General features: G+C 33.1%; 1 protein-coding gene across 2 annotated transcripts in view; it reads left to right on the top strand.

Moving 5' to 3' along the window:
• LOC148946038 (uncharacterized) overlaps positions 1–15,207 on the top strand; it is a 158,787-nt gene extending 143,580 nt beyond the window's left edge. For both annotated transcript variants that reach the window (XM_089097987.1, XM_089097988.1), the window contains 2 exons: positions 3,809–3,984; positions 7,149–15,207. In XM_089097987.1, coding sequence (XP_088954113.1) covers positions 3,809–3,984; positions 7,149–7,832 — 860 coding nt within the window. In that variant the 3' untranslated portion in view covers positions 7,833–15,207. The remainder of the gene's footprint in view (positions 1–3,808; positions 3,985–7,148) is intronic.
• The last annotated feature ends 4,090 nt before the right edge of the window (positions 15,208–19,297 follow it).

Here is a 19,297-nt window from a genome sequence, read left to right as displayed (position 1 = left end):
TTGTAAACCCTATCACTAGGTACACCAAGGGGGGAACAGCACATGGACGATTCCAAGTGGACCGAGTCCAAGTTCAAGAGTTTTTTTTTTGCAGTTGTTACTTCAGCAACTTTTTTGAACTTGGATTATTTAATACTAAACTGCTTATTAAATAAGTAACTATAAAAAAACTAGCCAGTCTCGTTTTTGAAATTGTTCCTGACGTTTGAATTTCAAGTATCAATTTTTCGATCTATAGAATTCGAATTTTTACGAAAGACTGGAACATTTTCTAATAATCAAACCAACTAAAGGTTGTACTTGGGCTACTAAGGGATTAAACCATTTATAGAAACTTTAAAATTCAATTTAGTCCTACTGCTACTTCTTTATTGCAGTTGTAACCTTATTTCTTAAATAAGGTTTTTGCTTACAATTGTAAGCTTATTTCGTAGTTAGTGTGTCCAGGAATCTTCTATGCGTTGAGTTGCTTTGACTTGGCTTTCCTTTATTTTTAAAATTATCTCCCAAGATTCTCAAACTACCTAATTAGTTGGAGCTTCCTTTTCTGAAGACCTGGAAATTTATAGCGAGGGATTGGTCCCAAAACCCCTCTCTCCTTTTCCCTTGTACCATACGTGTCTGTGTCTGCATGCCCTATATACGTTCAAGCTCGCACGTTCGCAACTGAATTTTATATTCATAAAACTTGTGCGTGTATCAATATTGCAACTTTCTTACAGGATTTCAAATTTCACATGTATTAAGTCTGCGTCTATTTTTATTCGCCCTTAATAATTCACGTCGACCATATCCAAAGAATCAAAATGTCTGCAATTATGAATTTGCAATAAAATTATATTTTTAAAGCATTATTAATTAAATCATTATTCGAAGCTAGTATCTGAAAACCACGTTTGAACCAAAACAAAAGGAATTTTACAGAAGTTTTTTTTTTTTTTTTTTTTTTTTTTTTTTTTTTTTTTTGAGTACATGTGACGTTATGTGTTTTAGTGTCTGATATGAGGCGCAACTTTTGGGTATTAACAAAACAATTATTATGTGCTTAGTTTTAACTTGGACACTTCAGATAAAAGGAAACCCGAATAATTAAAATCGAATAAATTATTATATTTTATTTTTATTTAATTTACCAATAATTTAATTGAATTTAACTCTAATATTAGTGAGGGACGTTAAAATAGAGTTAGGGAAGTTTTCTTGCGCTGAGACCCCATTGAAGTTTTCTACCGCAATGGGGTGTAAAGTGAAGTTTTATACCAGTTGGTTGTCGAACAACTTTTTTTTTTTTTATATATATTTACAAACGGGTTACAATAAATAGATAAACAAACTTCTCATTTAAAAACACAATCCAATGCATTACTGCATGCCGGAAAAAAACCCGAAAAAAAAAGAAAAACACTTAAAAAATAAAAAAATAATATTTTCTTTTATTATCTTTTGTTTCCTCGGACCCTAATATAACCCAACCCAAAAACAAATAAATATCTTCTCTCGCCTCCCTCTCCCACCCCTCCAACAAAAATGAAACAACAACAAAACTTGATAATGTTCCTTGTATGCATTCAACAAAGATTGCATTCAACATTGCTTTCTTGGGTGTTGCTGAGAAATTTCGTTAAAACAGGAATATTGTTCAATATTGTTAATAATTCAATGCGCATTGCTTGTTGGAAGTACCGAGGTCAGTGAATATAAAATTTTATTGTTTTAATTGGCCAAGTAGAATTTCATACAACCATATACATCTAAAAATATGGAATTGAATTCTTAATGAAAAAAAAATTACTGTCAGTGGCATCAATTCCATAGATTTTGGAAAATATCTTTTTCGGGGGATTTTCATTGAAAAATGCTTCTTTTTTATTTTCTTTGAATAGTTAAAAAAAACAACAAAATTGACCCCCCCCCACCCTGAGTTTTCATGAATTGATGATAAGGACCTCCTTAGGTAGTTATGCAGTTTTGGTAGTAGTGGTGCCAAATTGAAAAAAAAAATCTAGGTAAAAAATCAGCTACAAATAAGCTAAAAGCATATGGTACCAAACGTATTAAGAAGGCGTGGATTTCCTTTGAAGGTGTAGTTGTCTTTGGGAATCAACATTTGAATGTTTGAATTTTTACAAGTGAAAAGCCTTGTCAGATTTAACTAAGTAGATTTGTTTATTAAACTTTTACTGTTTAACGTGGCAACAGTGGATTGTATTGGATTAATGTAGCCGAATAAAGCCGTTTAATTCATAACAGCCCTAGTTGTTTCACCCTGCAGATAATCAAAGTGAGAGCATTGTGCCTCTGTTTAAGTCTTGTCGACTTGACAAACGTTTTGCTGCTATCTTCTTGTTATCATTATTAACATTATTATTGTAATCATAATTTATATATATGTCTGATTTTGTTTCAAATTGCATCAGAAATTTATATTTTCTTTTTAAATCTTGAGTTAAAAAGTTATAGGCCCATTCTTTGCTCGGAAACAGGCCGATGATACGTGAATCAAGCTAAAATCCAAACACGCGTTCAGACGCTTCTTCTATTTGTTAATTATTGTAGTAGCATTTTCTTTCATAATTGTAACTGAGAACCGTAAAAAACATCTGACAGCGAACATTAGAAACATATGTCTGATATTTCTGCATTTACATACACACTTTCTTTCTACTTTTTCTTACCCATTTTATGTAACCCCCTCCCCCGCAAAAAATAATAAAATCAACTGATTATGATGTTTCGCTCGTTTTATCTAATTCTTGTGCATAAAACTAATTTTGTCTATTTTACTGTAGGTGGTGATAATTGATAACAAACCAAAAACACTGAAGCGGTCCATTATTAACATCAATAAAAAAAAGTCCATGCATAATGACTTGGATACAGAACATACACTGTTCCTGATATTTTCAAAAACTTCAGAATATGTTCTTGATTGTGTCTTTTTGTTCAAAATTCTTCTTTTTTTGGTTTCGGTTGTACAATGTTTTTGAGTAACCATTGTGTTTGAATGATTTAACCTATTGTTCCAAAGAGAAAACTACATTAAGTAAAATGTTGATCTAACAAGACTCCGAGAGGACCACCAACTTTCTCTCTGGATTTCCGATAATGATTGGTTCAGCATATCATAGAACAGTGTCATGATTACATTTCGTTTCGTAATTAATTATTTCTGATCAGCTGTGATGTTAATTTGACCTTTTGTTTCAATAATTGACCTAGAAATATAGGTCGAAAGACACAGCATTATTTAAACTTTTGTGCCTATATACAAAACTGAAAATTATGCGCCAATCTCCCGTGCAAGAACAATACAGGTTGATTGACGCGTAGGGTAGAATTATGTGCCATCATGAGCCCCTTAAGTGGGTTCCTAGGAATCTAAAACTTTTTAAAAAATTCAAAACTTCTCAAAAAAATGCAAGAACAGTAAATTAAAATGACAACCTAGTTTATGTGTTAGTAGTACAACCAAACTAGCCTAAATTAAGAAACAGTGCCAAACATAATTACGACAGCTATAGAATTGAAGTACATTGCTAGTTAATTTTTATTAGTTTTTATTAGTTTTATTAGTGATATTAGTGATGATGATATATATATATATATATATATATATATATATATATATATATATATATATATATATATATATATATATATATATATATATATATATATATATATATATATATATATAGATAAATATATTGTATTACATATATTGTATGTATTATATTATACTATATATATTATGTTATATATATATATAGTTTAATTATATTAGTTTTTTATTTTATATCATTTTCAGGTAATGATATCTATCGAAGCGTTGTTAGACGGTCAAACAGCGTGAAGCCTCCACCACCGGCTCGTTCCACCTCAATTTCTTCGTCATTATTAGACAGTATTGAAGGGAGTCCGACAGCTAGTGCTCATATTGAAGATTTGCCTCTCCCTCCGCCCCCTGGTGACTTTGTCTCTGAGGTCAGTAACCGCTAATTACTAGAAGAAAAAAAGAATATTCGTAAAGAAAAACATAAAATAATAGGTGAGATGGCTCTAACTTAACATCAAAGCACCTTTTTTAAATGATGTTTCAACTGTGTATAATTCAAAAAGTCATTCCGTGACAAGGATTTTAAAAGAGAACAAAAAAAACTATAACATTTTATTTTCTTTTTGCTGTTATTAGTATCCAGCAGACACTGTCCACTTTCTCGTACAGGAAAGATTCTTTCAGTACCGCAGGATACATTAAATTCAATTTTAGCGCTAAAAGCTATAAATTCCAACTATTTGTACAAGGAAGAAAAGAAAGCTGCTGCAAAATAGATTAGATTAATTGATGTTGCGGAGGGTCATCTACCAAAAAAGTGTTGAATCTCAGTAAAAATTAAACCAGCTTACTTAGCATAACTACTTGAAATCAATGTTCAAAACTGAGCAGAAAGTAAGCAAATTCTTGTTTGGGAAAAGTGGCGTATTGATTTTTTTTTTTTTTTTTTTTTTTTTTTTTTTTTTTTTACATGGTATTATTAGCTGTGTGTATTCTGTTGTCATTTTATAATTGTAAATATAAACAGTGATGTGCGCTGGTAATGTTTATTTACTTCTTCCGTACACTCAAGTTCCCACAAATACTAGACCCATATTATTCGTCAGGTCATGTAAGTGATTTTAGTTGGATTGTCAAGAAATGAATGGAGTAGTAAAGGTTTAACCTTATGTGGTACTCAGCAATCCATTCACAATAACAGTATTGGCTATAGAACGTACGTTATCCACTCAATAATGTTCTATGTGATGAATATTTAGGAGAAACAAATTCGTTGACGCAATTAAATCTTGAAAGATATTTTTCACGGTTTTGCCGTCCTGTAAGGTAAAATTCGCGAACTCTATGAATGGGTAGTATTTTTTAGTTTTTTATTTACGTCTTCCTTATGTGTGAATATATTATCAACTATACTGACGTCTGAGCTTTGTTTTTTGCACGGTCTTCTATTTTTACTATACTTACATAGTAATCTCTAGATCAATATTAAAAATAGGCGACCACGCTTTATAGGCTACTTGTCTTTAAATTTTTCTGCAATCTATTCCATCTTAAACGAAGTCCCACCTTCATATTTTTTTTCTGCTTTTTTTAATATTTGGCTTTTTTTATTTTTATTTTGAAATATGTGTACAATATAATAAATATGACATGAATTATGCGTAGAAACGGTCTTACGCAATGTAAAGAAAACATCACAGGAAATAACTTTAAAAACTGTTTCTTAAATTTTTATGTATGCATGTGGTGCTTTAGTACCCATCATGATACACAAAGACATAATTGATGAAGTAGAAAAAAAACAACACAAAAATGTATATAAAAAAACACATAAAAACAAACAAGCTTAAAAACATACAAGCTTAAATCAGCACTTAAACAAAAAGTTAGTCTTACTTAAATCGGGCATTAGGGAAAGGACTCTCAATGTTTATTGATCGTTGGTACACCTCATTTCTTTTTGGTACAGCATCAATAGGGGCCCAATGAATGCGCCGTCCAACAATTTTATAATGGTATTTATTATTAGTACAATGTCATGAACTTGTTTAATAGTCGAAAACTATGGGGGCGAAAAACCCCTCTTGGGTGTTTATGTAAACATTTAATATAAAAGTGCCAAGGACAGTGGAAATTAAATGTTTGACTTGGTTAAATGGGAACTTATGCAACCACATGTATCTAAAAAAAAAAAAAAAAAAAATAGAAAACGGGGAGTTTAATTTTTAGTTAAAAAACCTTCATATGCAGTTTTGTAGTTTTTGGGTAGTAGCGAATGACAGATGTTGAAACTGGATCGTTGATGAAGAATCAGCAAAAAATAAGCTAAAAGTATATGGTACCAAACAGCTTAAGAATGTAGCTTTCCTTTGAAGGTTAAATTTTCTAATATTTGTTTTGGCAGTTAAACGCGGCAACAATGACGAAAATGTGTTCCTGCCTTAACAATTTCACAATTTTGACGCAATAAGAATTTTTTTTATAAAATCATGGTTTTTCGGCTTGAATAGACCTCAAATGGGCCCAGAAGGCAAAGAAACGTTTTTATATCTATAACCTCGGTGCTTTAAATAATTTTAAAATTACAGCCAATAGAGCTAGTAAATGTTGGTAATTTTTTAGTTTGACTCCTTGGGTTTGCAGCAAGCGATGACTGAGGTCAAAATTTCTCAAATTGAATTTTGAAAAATGTCAAATCTTAAAACAAGTTTAAGACTACTGGGCTTAAACACGTCTAAAAACAAATAGAATCTATTGCCCAGGAATATCTAGAAGTATCATAAAATTTAAAAGATGTAATTATCCAAATGCATTTGGTACCAATGATCATACTAATCAAAATAATAAATAAAGAAGTTTATAAACAAGAAATATATACGGCTCTTTTCTGAGGAAAGAAAGCTCTAGTAATGCAGCGTCAATTATCTACTTGTTCACTGTAAAAGTAGTTCTGGGAATATCCTCATGATTCTCTATGATAGCATTTATAAGGGTAACAGCTAAATTATTTTTCTCTGATGAATCTTCGTTCAAAGAGTACAGGAAGGAAACTGATAAAAAAGGAAACTCAAGTTCCGGTTCCAGAAGAAAATCCAACGCCATCTAATGTTACCCTGCCAAACCGAAAAATTATTAAAACCCAAAATGAAAATATTTGTTCCCTTTATTTTGTAGTTTCTTTTCGTTGCCTTATGTAAGGCGGAAGATAAGAGACTCACTTTTGTCGTAAGGGAACAATGAGTGAGTGGCTTTTTTCATCACTGTAAAATAACTGAAAAGCTAAAGAATCCGTCTACTTTGATCAATTTTTAAGTTTGATCAAATAAATATAGGTCTTGAGATGAAATCCAGATTTTATAAGTTAATTTAAGTCTGTTTTTAACTTTACTAGTTGGGTTTGGTAACATTGTACTGCCAGTGGTGCTAATAATTTTAATTGCTACTACACCCTTGTCAAAGTCCCAAACATTCCTCTCTGGTCAGTTTCCCGTACTTTTTCCGTTGATATTAAGTATGCCAGTCATTGAATTATTGTTTTTCTCTTATTTTTATTATCTGATCTTTAACAGCTAAAATTGTTCTGCTTTTAAAGGTGGACTGTTCAACATTACCGCCACCGCCCCCTGAGTTTCTAATGGATGGTGAGATACAGCGCACCCTTTCTGTGGCTGAGTGTATCAAATCTCTCACTGTAGTGAATCACCAGCCAGTCAGTCCAAATATGATGCGTCGATCTCATTCTGTTAGACTGAAGAATTCTGAGACATCTAACGTCATACGCCGTGCTCGGAACAGTGTTCAAGTAAATCATGCACGTAGTCAAAGTCATGGAAGAAATGAAGGGAGTCCAAAAGTACAACGAAAAAGCACATTGGTTGAGCCACCCCGAGTCAAAGATGGGAATTGGCTCATGAACAGGCCAGATCCGAGTGATCCAGATTCTTTAGTTGTGAATAAGTCAAGTAGTTTATTAGCTAAAACTAGCTTCCTTGAGTCCCTCAATTCTAAGCTTCAGCAACAGTTGAGCCAAGCAGATGGCTTCTCTAAACCTAAACCGATTCAAATGGAGATTCTGTCCAAACCGGTGCCAATTGACTTTAATCCGGTTAATGAAATCCGCCCGTGTGACAATGAATATGCCCAAAGAAGCCATGATCTCGCGTCACGTGTTCGTAATTATATAAATTCCAGAGTGGTGCCAGATCCGTCCTCGTGCCGCGAAACGCTATTGGATCAAATTCGAAGAGGTACTTCCTTGAAAAAGGGCAAAAAATAGGAGGTGCAAAGTTTTTATACATTTTAATTTAAGTTTTAGCGCAGAATCGCTTTGTCTTTTCTTATTTAAAACGTGAATGAAAAGCCAATAGAACCTTTTATAGTAACTAAGTGTCATTTAAGCGTTTTTCCACTTCACAAAATTCTTTTCTGGAATATTGGAAAAAGTTGCTTGTCTCTCAAGTAGTAGAGACATAAACGTGCTAATTGAGACTCATCTTGTCTTGAAAGTGTTTGTCACTGTTTCATTTTTTTAAAACATGAAGATTGAAAATCAGTATTAACTGGAACATGATATACATTTTGATGAATTAATCAGATGTCTAAGCTGCAAGAAAAGGAATATTTTCGATGATAAAGATATTGAAGCTGGTGTAGGTGGGATGGGACTACGGAGATTTTGTGAGTTGTTTTATTTTAAAACACCAATACGTTTAATTGGTAGTGTAGTCTAATTTTTATGTATGAATTTACGTCTACTGATTGTATTTGTTACACTTCAAAGCAGGGTAGTTTTTTTTCACATTTTTAGTATTGTTTTTTTTTAAGTAACCATAGTATGTCAGAATCTGTTCGTGTTCAACGGGAAGTATATTTATTTCTTAACCCGTGATCATATCCAGATCAGTTCGGAGTCGAGAGTGTATGGGCTGGGGGTAGACTACAGGAAAATCCTCCTTTAACGTTTTTTCGATAATAAAACTGGTCTTTTTTTTGCATCGTTGGTATACACCCTCGAATTTTTATAATTCCCCCAATAAATCACTATTATTTTCATATGCATCACCTGTTTTTTTTTGCGGTTTTTGGGGAATTTTCATATCCGAAATAAATATTGCCGGATGTGATTCTTGGGCATAAAGGCTTGAACTAAAAAATTTAGAATTTGATTAAAACAAAGTTTCATATTTACGTTACTACGTTTAACTAAATTATTAAGTTTTAGAATAGTTGTGAATCTTTATTCTCTTTTGATCACTTGGTTTTTCAATTAAAGCCGTCTCCGTGTTTGCCTTCTTTAGGTCTTAAGCATTGTGCCACCAAACCACACAATCCTTAGCCATTGGTTTTGATGTTATTTGGTCTAATTTTCCTGAAAAAGAGTTGAAGGTGGAGCCTAAACAGGCCAGGGTACTAATATTGATTATTAATGATAAAGAGATACTGACCGGTTGTAAAATTGCCTTGCGCAACTTTACTGGTTTTAGGAGCTATGAAAAAAATACCTTTTGAAATTTAAATTGAACAAGTTACTTAAACTATAGATTTACTCATATTTCATGAGTTTTGTACATCATAAATGTTACGATGATTTCGAAAGTAAGCCTACCTTCCCCAAACCATTTATTAGGGATGGCTAATTGAGGTCAAGTGCTATTTTCGTTAGTTTTTTTTTCTAAGTAATGTTGTAAAGTCATTTTTATTCTATACAAGTATGACTGTGCTTATCCTTCGTTTAAGATACTCAGTACCAAAGTGAAGAAGTAACTAGGTAAAGCGAAGTTTTGCCTGAGGTAAAACTTGTGAACCAAATGAGTGCATCACCGTTGGTACCTAGGCATCGGTGTGTATATGTGAGCCTAGATATATCCTGTCAAAAGCCTGTCACATTTTAACGATATGTGTACAAAGTAAGACGCACAAATTTATGAGAAAACTTGGTACGTTTTATCGAAGGGCCATAGCTAACAAAATTGAAGCTTTTGACAAATTGAAACAAAATACTTGCAGTATAACTCCTACATAGAAAAAAAAGAAGAGATGAATATTTGCTGTCTTAATATAAAGCCTTGATTCAGTATGAAGGAAACTATCTTGCCTCCAGATAGGCTTGGATTAAAACTATTCCATGATTTTTCAAAATGGAAAAATAAACTGGGGAACGAGAAATCATTAGTTGAAATTGATTTTTTAATCAAAATCGTTATTTTGGAACTTCAAATCTCCAGAAAAAAACTGATTTTAGAGTTAGGATAGTTTCGTTGCTGTATAGCGGATTGGTGGGCCCAGTAATGTTGTGAACCAAGCCAAGTCTTAAAATATAGATACCGTAATAGAACATATTGAAATTGTCTGCCTTTTGCTAGCAAAAACAATATTTGACGAGCTGACGGTTCTTGCTTCATTTGGACGATGGCCTTCTTTGCAACATCCTAAGATATTAAAAGTACTAGCTGAAATATGTATTAAAACTTAATGTAGGAGGATAATTTCTCCTCTTGATGAAGCGCTTGGAAAAGACGACCCCTCATTTTTAGGCAAATTTTTTTTTAAATCAATACCGATTAATTTACTATACAAGCTATTGCTGCTGTTATTGTAATGCTCTGAAAGTAAATTTTCAATCAGAGCAGGTTTATGATTCCCTAATTGTGTAGCATCCGGATTCGAAGTACATTTTTGGCGTGTTTTGCTTTCTTAAGTCCTGTTTGGTTTCATACTAGAAGTGTAGCAATTCAAAATGCGTTGTGCAACGTAACAAAGCCCAAAAATTGAAAATATGTATCGGGCTTTTTGACTCCCTATTAACGGCAATTTTTTTTTTTTTATAACTATGTTTTCTTAGTTTTTCAGGCTGCAGTGAAAATAATTTAAAATTGTTTAAAATTGAAAGCGATCAGGGTGAAAAGAAATTATGGTACAATTAAATCGGTTTTAATCCCAAAGGCTCCAATCTCATTATTTTTCAAGTGAGAAGAGGAGATATAATTGAATAACGAGATATTAAAAAATTTGTAAGCAATGTAATGTCATGCAGATAAAAGGAAATAAAATTTGGAGAGTAACAAGATCTAGTTGGATAAGTGATTACAAATTACAGCTAAAACAAAAGAATCCAAAAACAGATAGTAATAAATGTGCTAAGATGTAAGGAAATATAAAAAACAAAAAACGGGGACAAATTGAAAGCCATGGATTACCATGTAGACCCTATCTTGAAGAACTAGACTATGGAACTAGTCCATGACACTTTTTTAAATTTCGAGAAAGTTAACAGCAGCAATAATCGAGTTCATTGTTTTAGGCTTTCAGGGTACAATGCAAACAACCTCCATGCCAAAACTCTTATCCCTCATTACTCTTCAAGCGAGAAAACGAGATGTAATGCATTTTGGGAGATCTGGTAATTGAAGCATTTTGAGAATAAAATGATAGATAGAGAAAAGTGTTTAGCACAAATGATTGAACGTGTTGAGTTTAAGCGACTTGGTTATGAGTCTGTATCAAAAACATGTCATATACAGTAACACCTATTAAATTACACCAGTCAAGCTCCTTTGTTTTCTTCTTGAAGAAAATAAATTTTTTATGCTACGAGGGATTTAACTTGATCGGAAGCATGTCAACAACGAATTTCAAATAAAGCTAAGTGTGCAGCAATATATCCCTTTTCTTATTTTTCATATATATGTATAATTTTCTATAATTAGAAAAAATTTATAATATGGTGAAAATACTTTTTTTCTATTTTTTTCTTCTAGGCTTATTAGTAAAATGAGATTAGAACGCCGTATTTAATTTTCCTTGTCTAAATAATCTTTAACCATGAAATATCTCTAACAACAATTTCTTTATTATAGTAAGGACTATTTATATATTGTTTTTCTGATGACAGCATTTCAAAAGTCCGAAAAGTTAAGATCTTTCTTATGCCAAAGCTTAGTGTCTGCATTTTACAAGTTTTCGTGAAAATCGTAGAAATGCGATTTTTCCATTTTTGGAATGGGAGAAATAAAGCCTCAGAATTTCATGAATAGGTTTTCCAAAGTCTATTTTGTTCTGTTTTTTCCAACCATTATTTGCTAGACTTGGATACTGGGTTCACCCGTTCTAGTATACCTTTACTAGGCCTTGCCTTAAAAAAAAAAAAAAAAAAAAAAAAACTCCCTTTATTTACGAGGTTGTATCTCACAAAGCACACTAGACAGAAAATTTTTGACTGTGCCGTTAGACTCGCCGTTCCGAAATTAAGGGATGTCCATCCCTTACTCAAAATCGAATTTTGCGTGGACACTAGGTTTTAGCACCCGAATTTTAAGCTTGTGTAACTTCAATTAGCCTAAAAACTTTCATATATTTTTAAAGACGTAATACGAATGTATGATAAGGATGGAGAAAAAAAGCTGATGCAATTCCAAGTTTCGATGTCATGATTTTTTGCGATGCCGAAATTAAGGGAAGTCCATCCCTTATTCAAAATCGAATTTTGCGTGGACACTAGGTTTTGAAGGAGTATAGCCGAATCTTAAATTTGTGTAACTTCAATCAACCTAAAAACTTTTTAAGATGTTTTCTGAATAATATGACAAGGATGAAGAAGAAATAGAGGATGCAATTCCAAGTTTTTATGTCACGATTTTGCCAATGGAGTATGCCCTGAAAGATTTTAAAAGTTCTGACAGCAGCCCTCGTCAAAACTTTAGCTTTCTCAAACTGAGATGGCCAGTTCTTTTGAAATGATTGCAATCTCATCCTTGGTAATAAATTATTTGCTCTGCATACTAAGTCTCTTTTTGTAATTGAAGCATTAGAGAAAATCTGGGAAACGGGTGTGTAAAAATCCATATTTCTGTAATTACCTGTAATTTTGAGTACAAATTAATCTTCGTAGTGTATTATAGTTGGTGTTCTTATGTCTGCAGTTTTCATAAGGCTAATGTAATGGTAAGTCAGACGGATCAGGAAAGCGGTCTTTCAACCTGTAAAAACAGTTTCTTGGCCTGGAAAACGTTAACATGGACTTTCTTTTTTCTGAAGTTAAAAATATAAATCACCTTTCTTACTTTGCATTCGTGTAAACGATATTCATGCTTATCATACTAATATCATCTGTGGTTTTTCAGATAAAAGGTTTTCTTTAGAGCTGGTCAGATATTGCTCAACTCATGTTGGATCGAGTAATTTTTGTCCCAGTAAATTTTTAGTTCTATAGTTCCTTGATTGCGAGTAGAAAAAACGTTCTATTTTTTGCTTAGTAATATCTCCATAAGCAGGAGGTGGGAGGGAATTTTGGAAAATTTCTAGCATTTTCGCTGTCATTGCAGTACTTGTAAAACGATTTATTAAACTATTTAAGAACACAAACAGAAAGCGTCCCCATTTTGAGTTTATCGGGAAAGCGAGTCAAAGATTAATAAGTGAAGCAAGCTATTTAGAATTTATCTGTGAAGTTTGGGCTACAGCGGATGCATTAAAAAAAAAAATATTTATGAAAAGAACTTTCAAAACTAAACGGTATTAAAATCTGCTCATTCTTAAGTAAAAATTTTGTTACAGCCACTAGCCTTCAGAGTGCAATTATGCGTGCAGGGTACAACTTTGCCTTTGGTGCAAAATCCACCTGTCTCTATTACACATCGCATTTAAACTTTAATATCCCGTCGTTGCAGTGTAAACGCTACACCGTTTATCTATAACTGTTTTTACAAGTTTGAGAACGTTTTACCAGTCTTTCTGAAATTACCATATGTGATCTTTCCAGCCAAATCATACACTAACTGTTTTCGAGTCATCTGTCAATCAGTGTGTCCAGTTATCATTGTGTATTTTTGATTGTAGTTGTTTCTTGCATTGGCCATAGACATAACTAGGAATGAGAGTTGCAATCCCAACAGGACTAAAAAAGGAATAAAATTATTTAAAATTTTTTTTTGTAATTTTATAATTATTTTGTATATACTGATCCTCTATAATAATAAATATCCCGGAAAGAAATTGATTAGAATTTTTTTTTTTACTGACAATGAAAATTTTATCCCAGAACACAACGCTGTACGTTCGGCAAGCATAACTTGGCCCAGAATGTATTAGATACAAATGAGCCTATGACCTTAAAGCAGAAAATAAATCTGTTATGACGAGAAGAAAATTTTTATGTAAAGAGTGAGAACAAGAAATGTGTCATAATGTCAGATTTTCCTTCAGATTTCATTGCTGTTAAAATTCCTAACTCCTCCCCATTTACTCAGCATTTATGACCCCCTACCCCCAATTGTCTCTCCTAGTTAAGCCTATGGAATAATTTAGTTTTTTTTAACTTTCTTTTGTCTTTACTGTTTTATGTCAGTATTTTTTTCATGTCGGTTGGTTCAATTGATTATCGGATTTATTCTCTTCCTTTCTTTTTGGGCAGTAAAGCCTTGTTAAAATATTAAATAAAAGTAGAAAATTGTACAAATTTTGGTGTTTTATTCTCTTCGTGTTGTTTACTGCTTCTTAAAATTGCTAGATATAATTCTGATGACTCGGAAACAATCTTTCTTCTAAATCAAAGACATTGAATGCATATAAAACATGCGGAGGGCAATGTGTTTTGATTTTGGACGGCCAGAATATACCCCATGCCTTTTTGTACATAGTGCACATATTACTGCCTTCTCTGTGAGTGCAACTGACAATAGTTTCTTCTTTTTCTTGTTTTTTTTTTTATGATGTCTCTAGCGCTTGAAAGTGTGGTGGGTTCAGACTGATATGCTAAGTATAACTTTTTTATTATTATTAATATATAGCTCTAATGGGGTGATAGGGGGACAAATTAAGTCCTAACCTATTAGTGTTTTTTTAGTGTAGGTTACTGCTTAATAGGGGAAACACCAATGGAGGCAAACATTTCCAAGGTTTTCAGAAAACGTTGAGAATGTTTTAGAAAAGGAACAAACTTTCACAAATGGAATTTTCTGAGGCCATGACCTGCTCCACCCTCTCTACCCTTCCCAGCCAAATAGTTTTTTTTCTAGAAAGTGTATCCCTAGTATTTGAATTAATTTTTTATGGATCTTTTCCAATTCTATCTGTAATACAAGATTTTTTTTTGGAAGTATGGCAGCTCGAGCATGTATGCCTTTAAACGGCAGGATGTGATAGGGTGACAATCTCTCATTTTAGGATTGGTCTTGCTTCCCCCTTCCCTCGTCTCAAAAACATTTGTGAAAACGCTGTTCCATTTTTCTAAATTTAAATATTTGCACCAAAAATGAATGTATTTTTGAGTATGAGATCCGTTCCTTCTTTAATAATATCTCTGATCCTCCCTGTAAAGCTATTGCTGTGTAAATGTATCGGCAGCGCTATTTCAAAAAGGCGTCATTTTACCTGACGTAAATTTTACAAAGAGCTGAAAATAGAGAAAAAATGCATTGGGTTTTCTTGACTATTGTGAACGCGTGGTCGTTAGTACGAGGCAGGTTTTTCATTCTTCCAAGATGTGAAAAAACGGATATTTACCTTAAGATCTCCACTTTCAAATTATTTTGTAAGTGAGACAGGAACTATGGAAAAAAATGGAAATGGCCAAGTACCTTGAGAAGCAAATAAGAATCATTGATCAAGCGAGTTGGATTTATGAGGGTGAGTTACAAATGTCATTCGGTCAACAAGTGGTCAACAAAAAAAATCACATCCCGCCGGTTGATTTCCACAGTTCTTTTTGTGTAAGAATATACATTTATTTTGTGCTAGTTAAACAGCTACAATAACGGTGTGAGAAATCCTGCTGTCAAAACTAGTATCAGCAAGTGATTGATTGTATTTGTCATGTTTTTAGTGAGATTGTTTCTGTATAGGGTATAATCCCTTTTTCTGAGGCAGTCAGAAAAATAGTATGCTGGGGGTTATTCTGCATTCCTGTTTTGTACAGTTATGGGGCCTATTTCGCTCAGAATAATCGCAGCATTTTATATGTAATTTTACTTGAAGATGTAGTCTTTTGTTGGGAAAAAAGAAGTTTTTCTATTAACTTTACAGAGCTTTAATTACTTTTCTTTTCATATTTCCATTAACCGCAAATTTTGGTACATGCTTTGGAAACTGCAAGATAAAAAAAGTACAAGCTCGATGAAAACATTAACTTCAATTTTATTTTAATATTTGAATTTATTACAATGGTTTATATATTCACGTGGTTAGTTTTCTCATTTGTATTTGGTTACAATTCATTGGACAAATTTAGCAATATGGTGACCGTGATTGACTTAGTAAGGGGAGGGCAGGAAGACTGGAAGGGCCCAGCAGGGAGAGACCTTAGCTTGTATTCCATTTAATTATTACTTGTTTACGGTTTTCTACATAATTAATGCTTGTTTCACCATTTAAAGAGTAAAAGACTTCTGTAAAGAAAAATTGATGGTCGGGTAATGGACTTTTTAATAAGGGAATATACTGTGCATAACAAGAATGTCTCATGTTTTATTGATCTTTCGACGAAAATGATAAAGTTTCTAAAAAAGTTTCTGTTGAAGAAGGCTTTTTTGTCAAAAAATATGTCCAGTGTTTCGTTGACTGTGTCACCTAAGCTTAACAAATTTCTTCCTAAAAACCTTAGAATTTAAGAACAAATAATGTAGTAAGGCGGTGAATATCATTCGTTGAGGAAATAAGATCACTAGCCCACTTTGTACAAACCTTGCAACCATAGTTTATACATAGATTCTACATTGTTGTTCTGAGTGGAATGGACCTATTTTAAATTACTAGTCACGTACTTTTATTTCCTAATACACTAGATTTAATATCAAGTATATTATACTAAGCTGTGGGATGATGGTGTATAAATAAATGATCTTCTGCTGTATTTTTTTCCGTTTTAATTATCAGGCTTTCTGTGTATAGCCAGAAGTAGGCACTAAGTTTTCTGTGGAACTTTATATACAGTTATATTTTTTTTCTCTCTCTATCTAGAGCTCTTTCTCTCCAATCTTTCTCCAGTTCTCTTCTTACCTTCCTATCCTCTCTTGATTTTTGTCTTCCGAGCATGCTTATAAGGTAGTTAACATCAAATTTAAACACGATACATGGGCTGTTTCTATGGGCCCATAGCTAAGTTAAATTGAAACATTGCTGTATGTCTCAACGAGCAATAGAATAACATTCTTCTGCAGAAGTCATTTTTGGGGCAGTGAAGCCAGGACTTCTGAAATTAGACATAGCAATATATATATTCGGAGTTTTATTTAGATCTCAGTCAACCTCATTGTTTTCCTACACTGCAGCTCGACATTAATTAATTGCCCTTCAGAGAGGGCAATCAAATGAGCCCTCTAAAGTATAAGTCATTTTTGGGGCAGTGAAGCCATTACACAAAAGCCATAATAAAGCTTTGCTATTTGTACAATTTAGTCTGGTGATGATGGCTTTCTCACAGCGCGAAGCTTGATGAGGAAGGCTGGGTCTGACCGAAAAGTAAGTCCCTATGTCCTTCCCTGCCTTCCTCATCAGGCTTCGTGCTGTGAGAAAGCCATCATAACCTGACTAAATTGTAAAAACAGCAAAGCTTTATTATGACTTTTGTGTAATGGTAAAAGAAATGAAGCATTATTTTGATCTTTGTGTAAGAAAAACAGACCTAAAATCGTGAAAGCTATTCATTTTACTGCTTTCCTAGCTTCAAAGAATAAAACAGATTCTTCAAAAGCTAAAACTATTCATTTTCATAGGTCTGACCGAAAAGTAAGACCCTATGTCCTTCCCTGCCTTCCTCATCAAGCTTCGCTTCAAAGAATAAAATAGATTCTTCAAAAGCTAAAACTATTCATTTTCAAAGGTCTGACCGAAATGTTAGTCCCTATATCCTTCCCCTGCCTTCCTCATCAAGCTTCGCTTCTAAGAATAAAATAGATTCTTCAAAAGCTAAAACTATTCATTTTTGTAGGTCTGACCGAAATATAAGTCCCAATGTCCTTCCTCATCAAGCTTCGCTTCAAAAATAAAATAAATACTTGAAAAGCTAATACTATTCATTCTCAGTGGTGTGACCGAAACGAAAGTCCTTTTGTCCTTCCCTGCCTTCCTCATTAGGTTTTGCTTCAAAGAATACAACAGATTCTTCAAAAGCTAAAACTATTTATTATCATAGGTCTGACATAAATATAAGTCCCTCTGTCCTTCCCTGCCTTCCTAATCAAGCTTAGCTTCAAATAATGAAACAGATTCTTCAAAAGATAAAACTATTCATTTTCATAGGTCTGACAAAAATGTAAGTCCCTAGGTCCTTCCCTGCCTTCCTCATAAAGCTTATCTTCAAAGAATGAAAAAGATTCTACAAAAGATAAAACTATTTATTTTCAGAGGTCTGACCGAAATATAAATCCCTATGTCCTTCCCTGCCTTACTCATCAAGCTTAGCTTCAACGAATAAATCAGATTCTTCAAAAGCAAAAACTATTCATTTTCGTAGGTCTGACCGAAATGTAAGTCCCTATGTCCTTCCCTGCCTTCCTCATCAAGCTTCGCTTCAAAAAATAAAACAGATTCTTCAAAAGCTAAAACTATTCATTTTCATAGGTCTGACAGAAATGTAAGTTCCTATGTCTTTCCTTGCCATCTTCGTCAGGTATAACTTCAAATAATTAAATAGATTCTTCAAATGCTAAAACTATTTATTTTCATAAATCTACCGAAATGTAAGTTCGTTAGTCCTTCCCTGCTTCCTTAATTAATCTTCGCTTCAAAGAATAAAACTAATTCTTCAAAAGCAATAACTATTCATTTTCATAGGACTGACCGAAATGTAAGTCCCTAAGTTCTTCCCTGCCTTCTTCATAAAGCTTAGCTTCAAAGAATAAAACAGATTCTTTAAAATCTAAAACTATTCATTTTCATAGGTCTGATAGAAATGTAAGTCCCTATGTCCTTCCCTGCCTTCCTCATCAAGCTTCGCTTCAAAGAATATAACTAATTCTTCAAAAGCTATAACTATTCATTTTCATAGGTCTGACCGAAATGTAAGTCCCTACGTACTTACCTGCATTCCTCATCAAGCTTGGCTTCAAAGAATACAACTGATTCTTCAAAACCGAAAAATATTTATTTTCATAGGTCTGACCGAAATATAAGTTCTTAAGTCCTTCACTGCCTTCCTCAGCAACCCTAGCTTCAAAGAATAAAATAGATTTTTCAAAAGCTAAAACTATTCATTTTCATAGGTCTGAACGAAATGTAAGTCCCTTTGTACTTCTCTGCCTTCATCATCAAGTTTCGCCTCAAAAAATAAAACAGATTCTTAAAGAGCTAAAACTATTCATTCCCAGAGGTCTGACCGAAATGTTAGTCCCTTTGTCCTTCTCTGCCTTCCTCATCAAGCTTTGCTTCAAATAATAATGTCCTTCCCTGCCTTTCTCATCAAGTGTCGCTTCAAAGTATGAAACAGATTCTTTAAAAGCTAAAACTATTCATTTTAATAGGTCTGACCGAAATGCAATTCCCTATGTCCATCCCTACCTTCCTCATCAAGCTTCGCATCAAAAAATAAAACAGATTCTTCAAAAGCCAATACTATTTATTTTCATAGGTCTGACCGAAATGTAAGTCCCTATATCCTTCCCTGCCTTCTTCATCAAGCTTAGCTTCAAAGAATAAAACAAATTCTTCAAAATCTAAAACTGTTCATTTTTATAGGTCTGACAGAAATGAAATGTCCTTTCCTGCCTTCCTCATCAAGCTTAGCTTCAAAAAATAAAACAAATTCTTCAA

Source organism: Artemia sp. Qi Xiang Cuo, chromosome 12 (genome assembly GCF_049724085.1).
Source record: "Artemia sp. Qi Xiang Cuo chromosome 12, ASM4972408v1, whole genome shotgun sequence".
In the NCBI taxonomy this organism is placed as follows: Eukaryota; Metazoa; Arthropoda; class Branchiopoda; order Anostraca; family Artemiidae; genus Artemia; species Artemia sp. Qi Xiang Cuo.
The sequence above is the reverse complement of the archived record's forward strand: the minus strand, read 5'-3'. Positions and strand labels throughout refer to the sequence as shown.